We start from the raw sequence: 12,961 nt of genomic DNA, 5'->3' as shown, positions 1-12,961 counted from the left end.
TAGGTTGAGATCTTGTGACTGCTAAGGACACAGTATATGACCCACATTATTTGCATGCAAATCAAAACATTCAGTGACCTCTTGTGCCCTTTGGATGGGGACATTGTCCTGAAAGAGACCACTCCCAATGGGATAGAAAGGTTTCAGCATAGGATAAAAGGGATCACTCAGAAGAACTTTGTATTGCTTTGAAGTGGTCCTTCTCTTACGGGACAAGTCAATCCAAAATGGCCAGCAAAATGCCATGAACACAGCAAAACAGAACCACCAGATCCCCTCACTGTATGGGTCAAGAGTTCAGGCCTGTACTGTTCTTTTACTCGGTCTACGTCGCTCATTTATGTAGACCATGACTTTGGTTACTGCACCACCAAACTCTCAAATGTGCGTTCATCTTTGTTATGCAGGGTTTATGCACTGCAGCCTTACTGTATGTCTGTGTTATTGTCAATAGCCGGTTCTTGCTGACTCATTCTATTTCACGTCCTGCTTTGACATTCTCTTTCACCAGAGGAAGAGTAGCGCTCTCTGTTTTTCCTTGCATATTGTGCTAATGTCAGTAGAGCAGTCTTTGTGGCTGTAGCTCCAGCGATCTATGCCCCAACAACCCTCTTTTAAAGTCACTACGATATATTCCTCTCACCATCTGCCGCAGAGCAGGATGTTGATTGCTTAAGGTTACCATGCAGTGCACCTGCTCGAAAACATCTGCACTAATTATGTTTCTACACTTTTTATTCAAGTTTTTTCTCTTTAATTTGTGACCTGTCTGTAGGCCTATACCCAAATACACATGTTGAAATTAAAGCCACTACGAGTAACTTTGTCCGTTGGCGGCCCCTTTGGACAAAAGCGGTAGTATTTTTACGACGCCAGCTGTCGTGAAGCTGTTTTCTAGCTCGTGCCGGGCGTGTGAGATTCAAATGATCAGGAAGCAATATAGTGCATGTCCGTGTGTTGAAAGTGTGAGGGCACAGGACTCTTTTCGGCTCCGTGAGAGTGGTTAGTGACACAGCATCAACTAATGCCAGTCAGTGCCAAACACACCTGATTGCAATGAGTTGATGGCAGTGTCACCTAACTACTCTCTCTCACGGAGCTGAAAGATTCCGTGTCCTCACAGAAAGCGAAGGAACGAGAGATGGCAGTTAGTATGGATCACGAAAATCGGACTGGGTGTGCGACCATACCAAACGCAGTAATAAAAACAATGTAAAAACGTCTTTCTTTGCACTGGTGGTCTCGTTTGCTGTTAATTAGGTAATTTATCAGAGGGAACATGAGGCTGTTTAAAATATATTTAAATGTTACTCGTAGCTGCTTTAAGTTTAACGAAACATTGCCTTCTTCACAAATCTTTGCACGCTAACAACTACAGTAACGTAAAGGCTTAGCACAACACACGTGGGTGTTGGGCATTATTAGGCCTCATATTTTGTGTTATTTTTGGTAATTAAACTGATAACATCAGTGCATGTGTGCAGTAAAGTCACAAGTGCAAATTGATAATAATCCACTTGACACGCCAGCAAAAAATATTGTGATTCCTCAATGGAAACACTAATTGGACTTTTACTGAAAGTATAAATGCACAGACAGTTTGTTTAATCCATACAGAAGCTTAAGTCAAGTAGTAAATGTCAAGTTGCATTTTTGCAAGGGGGTTATGGGCCAGACAATTTCTTGGCCAGGAGCAAACTGGCAGACTAACATGGAGGACAAGGTTTGAGGAAGTCACTGCCCATGGCCAATAAACATTCTAGTACATAAAACCTCAACCGTCATTTTTACACTTTAGTTTTTTATACAGTAGTGTAAAAACGGCGCAAGCTGTTTTTCCTTGTTTCCAGTCAACAAGATTAACTGCACTTTGGTTTTTGTACAAATTGAACAAACAAGATATATCCTGTTAATTTGTGAGCTTTAGAGGTGCTGATAGGGAGCTGAGGAAGCTAGCTGATTCCCCGTGCAGCGTCATAATAACCACACAGATGTGAAAATGGTATCGATATTCTCATCTAACTGTGTGAAGCCCGGAAGTGAGACGGGTAGCACAAACAGCTAACAACAGTACTGCATCGCTAGCCATTTTTTTAATGTGTTTGTTTGTTTCGTTCAGCGAGTACTCACATGCATCAACCTTTGTTGACTGCTCGACACCATGCTCGACACTCTCTGCTAAAAATGGTGCTCTTTATGGTCCATAAATAGAAATACGTATTTCTAGATGTGTTTATGGTCTTGAGAGCTGTCCCATCATTTCCGGCTTCCGTATTTTTTTGGGCCACAATACAGATTAGCGCCGCCTGCTGTTATGGAGACATTACGTCCCGCGCAAGCGCAGAGCGTACGGAAAGTCAGTAGTCGGCTCGGTGTGTTCTTGGCACTTCTTTGGCCGCGACGGGCAGACTGGAGCTGCCTGAATCAGCAGACTCCATTTTCGGGCGAGGGTCGGTAGTCGGACCGGTGTGTCCTGGCCTTACCCTGCTAGATAGGTGGTTTGAGACAGGTCGGGGAGACTGGAGCTGACTGAATCGCCCGACGGTCAGTAGTCGGCCTGGTGTGTCTTCGCCTTTAAGGCCAGGACACATGATGGGACAGCTCTGTAGAGTCTATAGTCTCTAGACCATAAACATAGATATAAATACGTATTATATCTAAGGACCATAAAGAGCACCATTTTTAGCAGAGAGTGTCGAGCATGGTGTCGAGCAGTCAAGAAGGGTTGATGCATGTGAGTACTCGCTGAACGAAACAAACAAACACATTAAAACAATGGCTAGCGATGCGATACTGTTGTCAGCTGTTTGTGCTACAAGCCTCACTTCCGGGCTTCACTGATTCGCTAGCCCTCCACCAATCAAATTGCTCCGACTGAAAGACTGCCCGACGCCAAAAGAAGCCCGACGACATCTACGACGGCCGATGTCACCGAACACTCCAAACAGATTTGTGTCTCCGCCCCCTCCAGACTCTCCGATGGCCGATTATCGGGCCGGTGTGTCCTGGCCTTAGAGAACTCTATTAGCCAGAGGTCAAAGCAGGGGGCTATCTCTTTATTCCAAACCTTAAGAATCTTTTGTTTTGCGATCACCATACCATGCTGGATCGACAAAGCTTTCGTATGACTTAAAGTCTCTAATTGTTGTGACGAGCCAAGAATGGCTGTTTCTGGGTTGAGATGGAGGATGTGGCCGTAGACTGAATAACAACGAAACAGCTTGACCAGAAATTGTGGAGTCTGGGACAGAACCAAAACATATGAGCCAGGGTTCCCTCAGAGTGTTTGCACGTAATGCAAAGGGGTGACAAGGAGGGATGGAATTAATGTCATTTGACCCGTGAATAGTGGACAACAATTTAGAATTTTTACTTTTTTATGTTGTTTGGTTAACTATTATCAGTTCTCTAGACTATGTCTCCCTAATTTTAATACAAGCTCACATTCCGTCCCATATACTGTACTCCCGAAGTTCATTGATCAAAGTATTAATATAGCTGACTCGATATATTACTAGTATCCAACCCCTTACGCTTTATTGTTCTTCTCAATCGGTGATCAAGAGTTTTGTTTTTTGAACTATGTAGTTAACCAAACAACATAAAAAAGTACTCAACAAAAACACAAAATATTCTGTATAGTCTTTATTCTAGACTTATGCATGGTTTTGAAAGTTGAGCATGCAATCAGCAAAATATTGTAAGAAAAAAAACTTTGCACATGTTTTTCCGAAAAGCTACCACACACCTTTTTTTTTATAAAGCAAAATGCTAGTTGAAACAAGAGAAACCAAAGCAATCCGACCTTCACATCCGTGTTTAAAATACAGGATTTCCTATAATTTCGGATTTAGCTTGTGGTGTTTAACCTATCTGAGAATGCTTTTTTTGCTTTGCCAGGGCCAGTAAAGATTTCCACCTCTTCTTCTTAATTCAATATTACACGTTTTACTGCCGCACATAAAATGCAAGAAAACATCATCCTACTGAAAGCTGACGGTATAATGCATGTGTTTATGTTATATGGAGAAACAATTACAGGGTTATATGATCATATTGCAGTAAAGTAAGGTTGGAAGGACACAGAGGTTTTCCTGCTTAGTGAGGGACTGTATGAAAATGATTGGGGTGGTGAGAGGGGTCGATTCTTAGATTTCACTTTGTAAAAAAATCATTTACAACACTCCAGGGCTATTAATTTCTTTGAACCCTCCACTAAACCAGTCACAACTTTTATTTTATATCAATATATTATATATTTAAGTGTTACATTGGCACAACTTCTTTAAGTATGTCCCCAAATTGAACCTTCAATATTATTATATTACATGACTATATTCTTGTATATAACATGCAATATTTACTTTGGCCAGCAGGTGGCACTCTCACTGTTGCTGAATATTATTATGGGGGATTATTCATCAGGCCTTGAGTCTCAGTTATACCAACTTCCTGTTTTTTGGCGAAGATTGCGCTGCCGTTTGGACGCCGTTGGTCGTACGGCGTGACCAACTTGGGGTTTGCGCATAAAAGATTAACATAGCATGAGTTTAATTTTTTTAAACATCACCTGTAAAAATTATGAGAATTTCAAAATAAAGGACTTCCTGTTGATTTTGGGGCGGGCGTCGAGAGGCTTTTTGGGTGTCCTGGGATGATACATTTAATTTTTTTTGCAACTACGTAAGTTATGATCAATTCAAGGTTTCATGAGGTCTGTTTTTCATGTGCCCTTTCTCAACTTTGATCCCTTGTGGAATCCTAAATCTCTGACAAAAACTCTATATATTCGCAATTGGCTGATCACTAAGCCCCGCCCTCCTTAGTTACAGTTGGTTACTCAGACAAGCTTTTAGAGCCAGCCTGGCACTCCCAGGCCCCCAGGAGCAGTGCCTTCTTCCATGATCCAGCAGTGCTCAGTGGCCAAGCTTGGTGCTGCAGTTGTTTTGGCCGGCTGTGGACGGGTGCTCGTTTTCTGCGTCCGGACGGATATATACCCATTCACTCCAATACAAGTGGGAAACAGGAATCTGTCTCCGCAAAAAATTTCTGGATATCAATCATAGGCTCATACTTATCTTTAGACCATGTACTGATCAAATGAAAGTTTTCTCTTTTCAAAATTCCACCTCTAGCATTTAATAGCCGTTTTATTTTCAGTTGTATTTGCCCGAGGAAGGGTGGGGCCTACGACTTCTAGCTTACAATACTAGAGAAAACGTACACTGCGCGTCATGCGCTGGGGTGGGGCTGGCTCCCATGATGCGGAACAAATTCTATCCTTGATGTTGCTCCAATGAACAGCTGCACGCATGAAAGAATATTATTACACATTCAGAAAAAAAAGAACATGAGCGTGAATAAAAGCATATAGTATGGATACTAGCTGCTCACATTAGAGAAAACTGAAAACAGAAACACAGAACCTATTTCATTGTGACCTTATAAAGCCTATAGCGGCAGCCAAACTGGCTGGAGCTTTTAATTACTGAAATTAAATCTATAAATGTTCCAATACGGTAAATAATTCCCAGGTGACACTTGCCAAACTGACCAAATGATCGTATGGGTGACTCTTTTTACTGCAAATGTTTTTTTCTGAAGCAAAGCAGACAACACAAAGGAGTGTTCAGCAGAGTAAAAGCTTTTCTCATTTTTCATTTTAAGCGAGCTGCCACTGAGCCAGAGCTGCCTGTGTGTCAGAAGCACCCAGTAAAACAGCAACTGGCCACGCTGAGTGCTGTCTGTTTATGACTCATTCCTACCTGCCGTCAGGCGGCAGGGAGAGGTGGGAGGGGAAGAGAGGGAGCCCAGTGGTAACAAGGGAAGAATTGTGTGAGGACACAAGACATGGACGTGCGGTCGTCAAGAAAACAAGGTACTAGTGAAATTTATTAGAGATGGGCCATTTAGTAGCTGATATTGGCTGTTGTCGGCCGGGTATGGTCAACACATGGGGAAACTTTATGCAGCAGCTGCTGAAGTGAGAGAGGAGAAAGAGGGGATGGTTCAGAAGATGCAGTGAAGACATAGTAACCGTATGGAAAAAGTCAAAGGATTGGAAATGGTCGTGTTTTTTTGTACACATTTTTTCAGGCTTGTGAGTGGGGTTAATCATGGCTATATTTTCTCTTGGCTATTGCCCTTAAACGGTTTAGTCCTGTGAAGAATCATACACAGTCACACACACACACACACACACACACACACACACACACACACACACACACACACACACACACACACACACACACACACACACACACACACACATCCCTTTAAGAGAAATATTGGTGGTGTCTGGAGGAAAGCCTATGTTTTCAAATTCAACAAAACGTTCACTTGGAACCCTCTTTATAAATGAAATGTTTCACTGTGTCAACACCGCAAGGAAGTTATTGGAATTTCTAAAAGGTTAACAAGTCACACTCATGCATCCTTCAACCAATGAAGCAGGCCCCTTATCCCCAGAACACACTACACACATTTCCAATGTGTGAGCAAGAATGAAAAGGTAAAAATTCAAGATCCTTTCAGAGTGCTTCAATAGCTCAGTCATGTAGTCCAGCAGATAGTGACATACATTGTGCACTTTTCGATAAAAGCATGAAACTTTGCATGTAGCTAGAATATGACAACACTTGTAATTTTAGCTATAGTGCCAAGCTGGATTCCAGCTATATATGGGGGCCATTTTCCAAAATGGAAAACATAGTTCAATGCTCTGTGCAGGGAGCCAGTCATGTCTTTCCACACCAAACTCGTCCGACCATGCCTTTATCAAGCTAGCTTTGTGCACTGTCATGAAATTGCTAGGGCACAGTCATGCCGGAACAGAAAAGGGTCAAACACAAATTTTTCCCAAAAAGTTGAAAGCATTGAATTGTCCAAAATGTGAAGCATTAAGATTTCCCTTCACTGGAACTAAGGGGCCTACACCATCGAAAAACAACCCATAGCATTATCCCTCCATCACCAAACTGAACAGTTGGCACAATGCATTCAGGCAGGTAACGTTCTCCTGGCATTCACCAAACCCAGACTGTCAGACATAACCTAATATGGGAGGGTCGCCAGTTTAAGTCCAACCTCACCAGTTTTAGACTGTGGACCAGCCTGATCTTGTGAGCTTCACATTTCCTTCTCTCCCGCAGATCAGTCTGGACTTTCTCCAATCACCTTGGGGAGGAGCCCAGATTGATGATTACATGAACCAATCAGGGGCCACCTTCAACTAATGGATGGAAAGTGGGGAGGTCCCAGCTCGGTCTGATGGGCTATTGATGACAACGTGGACCAACCAGGGGATGCCCTCGCCTCCACTAAAGGAAAAACCTTAGGTCTGAACTTGGGCTGTAATTGTTCCGGTATTTCTTTGACAAAAAATAAAAATCAGTTTCCCCCCCAACAAATTCAGGATTTTCTTCTGGCAGACTTTAATCTTCAAAATTCTGAATGTTTTCCCAGAATATAACCCCCTCTTCCCTCGCTCCGTAATTGTATTATTATTATTTTGTTTTACTGTAATGGCCTTAATCCGTTACTAGTAGGAAAGCCAATGCATTTACAGAGTTTTGAAATGTTCATTTTTGGAGAGTTTTCGGAATGTCTTCTGGGGTGATTGAATGTTGAGAAAAATGATGTCTCCATTTTTTCTCTCAAAGTTTATATTAAATACCTTATTTGTACCTTGAAAATTTGTTGCAATGCCAGGGTCACTAGATTTGTTAAATACAGTTATCAGAAAATTCCTCTTTTCAGGTTGATTATGTTTATTATTATTTGAAAGATGTCTTATACCTTTTTATGTTTTTTTTTCTTACAAACTTGAAAATGGACCTTATAGTTACGTAACAAATGAACCCAATTTCAAGTTATATTATTTATTTCCTTGAAAAAACTAATATGCCAAGTAATATCTGATTTAAGACCTTTTAATATGATTTAATGAAGGCAGTATTCTGTTGTTGCAGATCACCATCACAAGTCCTCCAGGTTGGGAAGCTCCTCAAGTATGGTCATGAGCTCGCTCTTGTCTGTGCATGGTCATGGCCAATCTCTTCCAATGCTGTAATCTCTTTTTATTGTCCAAAACACACAAAATAATCCCTAAATACACTGCAATGATTGATGTGCTTCAATTGACACTTCTCATTTAGATAGATATGAATTCTTCATGGACATCAGCGTTTTTGCATACATGGTAGTTCTCAACACAAGCTATTTGTTGATTATATATATTCAGATTGTATTAGAATGTCGAAGTAATAGCCAGACGTCAAGGCATTCAACGGTGCCTCAAAACACAATTGGCGCATATTCAGTCATTTAGGCCAACTTCAAAATGCCAGCTTCAAATGCCTCAAATGCATTTGAGATTTCATACTACACTCAACAAAAATATAAATGCAACACTTTTGTTTTTGCTCCCATTTTTCATGAGATGGACTTAAAGATCTAAAATTAATTCCAGATACACAATATTACCATTTCTCTCAAACATTGTTCACAAATCTGTCTAAATGTGTGATAGTGAGCACTTCTGCTTTGCTGAGATAATCCATCCCACCTCACAGGTGTGCCACATCCACAATAAAAGGCCACTCTGAAATGTGCATTTTTTTGCTTTATTGGGGGTCTGGGGACTCAGAACCAGTATCTGGTGTGACCACCATTTGCCTCATGCAGTGCAACACATCTTCTTCGCATAGAGTTAATCAGATTGTCAATTGTGGCCTGTGGAATGTTGGTCCACTCCTCTTCAATGGCTGTGCGAAGTTGCTGGATATTAGTGGGAAGTGGTGCACGCTGTCGTATACGCCGGTCAAGCACATCCAAAACATGCTCAATGGGTGACATGTCCGGTGAGTATGCTGGCCATGCAAGAACTGGGACATTTTCAGCTTCCAAGAATTGTGTACAGATCCTTGCAACATGGGGCCGTGCATTATCTTGCTGAAACGTGAGGTGATGTTCATGGATGTATGGCACAACAATGGGCCTCAGGATCTCATCACGGTATCTCTGTGCATTCAGAATGCCATCAATAAAATGCACCTGTGTTCTTCGTCCATAACAGATGCCTGCCCATACCATAACCCCACCACCACCATGGGCCACTCGATCCACAACATTGACATCAGCAAAGCGCTCACCCACACGACGCCACACACGCTGTCTGCCATCTGCCCTGAACAATGTAAACCGAGATTCATCCATGAAGAGAACACCTCTCCAACGTGCCAGACGCCATCGAATGTGAGCATTTGCCCACTCAAGTCTGTTACGGCGACGAGCTGGAGTCAGGTCAAGACCCCGATGAGGACGACGAGCATGCAGTTGAGCTTCCCTGAGACGGTTTCTGACAGTTTGTGCAGAAATTGTTTGGTTATGCAAACCAATTGTTTCAGCAGCTGTCTCAGTGGCTGGTCTCAGACGATCTTGGAGGTGAACCTGCTGGATGTGGAGGTCCTGGGCTGGTGTGGTTACACGTGGTCTGCGGTTGTGAGGCCGGTTGGATGTACTGCCATATTCTCTGAAACGCCTTTGGAGACGGCTTATGGTGGAGAAATGAACATTCAATGCACGAGCAACAGATCTGGTTGACATTCCTGCTGTCAGCATGCCAATTGCACGCTCCCTCAATGCTTGTGGCATCTGTGGCATTTTGCTGTGAGACAAAACTGCACATTTCAGGGTGGCCTTTTATTGTGGACAGTCTAAGGCACACCTGTGCACTAATCATGATGTCAGATCAGCATCTTGATGTGGCACACCTGTGAGGTGGGATGGATTATCTCAGCAAAGCAGAAGTGCTCACTATCACACATTTAGACAGATTTGTGAACAATGTTTGAGAGAAATGGTAATATTGTGTATCTGGAATGAATTTTAGATCTTTAAGTCCATCTCATGAAAAATGGAAGCAAAAACAAAAGTGTTGCGTTTATATTTGTGTTGAGTGTAATACTTCTACATCTACATCTATCTATCTATCTATCTATCTATCTATCTATCTATCTATCTATCTATCTATCTATCTATCTATCTATCTATCTATCTATCTATCTATCTATCTATCTGTCTGTCTGTCTGTCTGTCTGTCTGTCTGTCTGTCTGTCTGTCTGTCTGTCTGTCTGTCTGTCTGTCTGTCTGTCTGTCTGTCCGTCCGTCCGTCCGTCCGTCCGTCCGTCCGTCCGTCCGTCCGTCCGTCCGTCCGTCCGTCCGATCTATCTATCTATCTATCTATCTATCTATCTATCTATCTATCTATCTATCTATCTATCTATCTATCTATCTATCTATCTATCTATCTATCTATCTATCTATCTATCTATCTATCTATCTATCTATCTATCTATCTATCTATCTATCTATCTAACTATTTAATAATTTTACATCAGTAACACTATAGAATTGGAATACATTTCATATAACAATATAGGCATACTGTAGTGTAAAATCAGTGTAAAATAAGCAAGTCCTTTCTACACACTTCCTGTTGAAGGGTGCCTAGAATGTCGCTGATTGGTCAGTGCCTCTGTACAAAGCTAAAGCGTGCCCCAAACTTCCCTTTTCCGGAGCCAAGATGGCGGAATACGACCTCACCACCAAAATTGCCCACTTCTTAGATCGGCATCTCGTCTTTCCTCTGCTGGAGTTCCTTTCTGTCAAAGAGGTACGGACTACGAACACAAATAAACACATCGGTACATGTCGTCGTTTTCAGGAATCTATTTACGGCTTTTAAACAGTAGTAAAAGACACCGAGGAGTTAGTCACATTTTCTGCTACCCCTCTGTTAAGCTACATAGTTTAATCTGAGTGGAGCCGGAAATATAGCATATGGATTTCAAAATAAAAGCAGAAAAAAACCATCCTTGTTGACTAAACCGGGAATATGTATCTTCAAGTAGATCAATATACTTTACTGAACAATGTTTTAAAGCAAATAGATTGATGTATCTTGTAAGTTACAATCAAATACTGCATAATTTCTTAATTTTACACCTTAAATATTCTAATATTTGTTCACATGTGACAATAGAATATCGGAAGTCTTGCTGTTGATGTTGTAGCTTTACACTGGTCACGGCAGCCACGCGGTATTTCAGATTCAGGCTATTGTGGGAGTGCTCGTTTTCTCAACTCGGCGTAGTAGGTTGTACACAGTTGTTGGGCGGTGCAAAAATGCACATAACAATGTGTAGGTCGGCGATATTGCCGCCCAGTGGGGATGTACCGTGCAATGAAACTGTCAACTGTGCTCTCACAGAGATGCTATCCCCTAGCCTATAACCTGTAAAAATACGTCTATTTGTACTAATAACACAAAAGGTTGGAATTCATATTTTGACAGTTGTTGGGAAAAGCTGGACATGTTTTACAGGGGACGTTCACAACACGTAAAACCACTTTTAGGGGCAGCAGAGTAGACACCCGTCAGGTAGTAACGTTAGCTACCTCAAGCTAACAAGCTAACACCCAACGCCGGGTACTTAAACAGCGGTATGCTATCATGTATCATCACACATATTGTATGTATAGGTGTGTGTGTCTGTCCGTGTGTGTGGATAGATGGCTATAAGGGGCCAGTCATCATGAAGTTAATAAATTGATGACTTACGCCCATGTTATCAACACCGTTATTATATTATTGTCAGTAGTAATAATGTGTGCCATGTTGTAACGACTAAATACATTCAAAACATACATATGATGAGCCAGTCATTACGATATTAAACTGTATGCCATTTTGTTAAAACAAATATTATATTATTGTTTGTATACTACTTTGTGCCATGTTGTAAATGTAAATAAAATTGTATATCAGTCTTTGTTACTTTGTCAGAACCCCGCAGTTAGAGGATTAATACTATTGTATATTATAATAATAACACCCCCACCCCCCACCTCTATTCTCGGCTCTGCTTCTTAGATCTACAATGAGCAGGAGCTTCTCAATGGAAAACTGGACCTCCTCAGTGACACAAACATGGTGGACTTCGCCATGGATGTGCACAGAAGCCTTTTTTCAGACAAGGAAATTCCCCAAAGTAAGTGCTTATGCTTGGTGTAGGCACACACCTCATCCCCGTCTTCCCAGCATTCACACAAGGAACATATTGCTTTAAAGAAGAAAAAAATACTATGCAACACCACTCACTCTATTCAGAATTACTATACCACTAAACTTGTGACTCAGTACATGGTGTTCACTGGGATTCTTAAGCGCATGGCTTTCTTTGTCCTCCCTGTTTCAGCCCTAAGGGAGAAGAGAACAGAAGTTGTGGCCCAGCTAAAGCAGCTGCAGTCGGAGACAGAACCCATTGTGAAAATGTTTGAGGACCCAGAGACAACAAGGCAGATGCAGTCCACCAGGTAAGGCCTTTCATCTTTCCTCTTGTTTGAATTGCTATCCTAAAATAGATGGTTTACCTTAGTTGAGGTGTGGAAATGTATTGTATCTTACTTCCCATAGTTAGGAAAACCTGTTGTATGAAAATTTGACAAAGGGGATTTTGTGGAGTCAAGTGAGTGCACTTTGAAAGAGAAATGTATTTACCATTGTCAGGGCTTTCACTGAGTGAAGTCGGCAAAGGCAGAAATAAAAATAGACAATCGCAATATTTTGTGGTTAACTTTCTTAAGACCATTCTGTCGTCTACGGTCATTAAATTGTGTGGTCACATTCGGTTGTTTTCCTTTTTCTGGTGAGTGTTTACAGTAAATCAAAAGGGCTTTTTTATCTTCATCGTTTCAGTTGGTAGTTTTTATTTATACTGTTATATTTGGGCTGTAGATATCCATTTAAAACAGAGTTGTATGGACTTTAATGGGAGATCTAAAGCCTGATAATGGCAACATCGACTTAGCACAGCCTTCAATATTGAATAAGGAAGAAATCTTCCTTTTTGGATGAAGAATAATTTTCTGTCTTAATTAAGTTTAACATGATAAT

At 41.5% G+C, this 12,961-nt stretch overlaps 1 protein-coding gene across 1 annotated transcript in view; it reads left to right on the top strand.

Moving 5' to 3' along the window:
- Nucleotides 1-10,580: 10,580 nt before the first annotated feature.
- eif3ea (eukaryotic translation initiation factor 3, subunit E, a) overlaps nt 10,581-12,961 on the top strand; it is a 28,352-nt gene continuing 25,971 nt past the window's right edge. Inside the window, exons 1-3 of the mRNA XM_080039221.1 lie at nt 10,581-10,678; nt 11,939-12,056; nt 12,264-12,381. Coding sequence (XP_079895347.1) covers nt 10,589-10,678; nt 11,939-12,056; nt 12,264-12,381 — 326 coding nt within the window. The 5' untranslated portion in view covers nt 10,581-10,588. The remainder of the gene's footprint in view (nt 10,679-11,938; nt 12,057-12,263; nt 12,382-12,961) is intronic.

The sequence above is a fragment of the Ammodytes marinus genome (assembly GCF_949987685.1).
Source record: "Ammodytes marinus genome assembly, chromosome: 13".
Taxonomy (NCBI): Eukaryota; Metazoa; Chordata; class Actinopteri; order Uranoscopiformes; family Ammodytidae; genus Ammodytes; species Ammodytes marinus.
The sequence above is the reverse complement of the archived record's forward strand: the minus strand, read 5'-3'. Positions and strand labels throughout refer to the sequence as shown.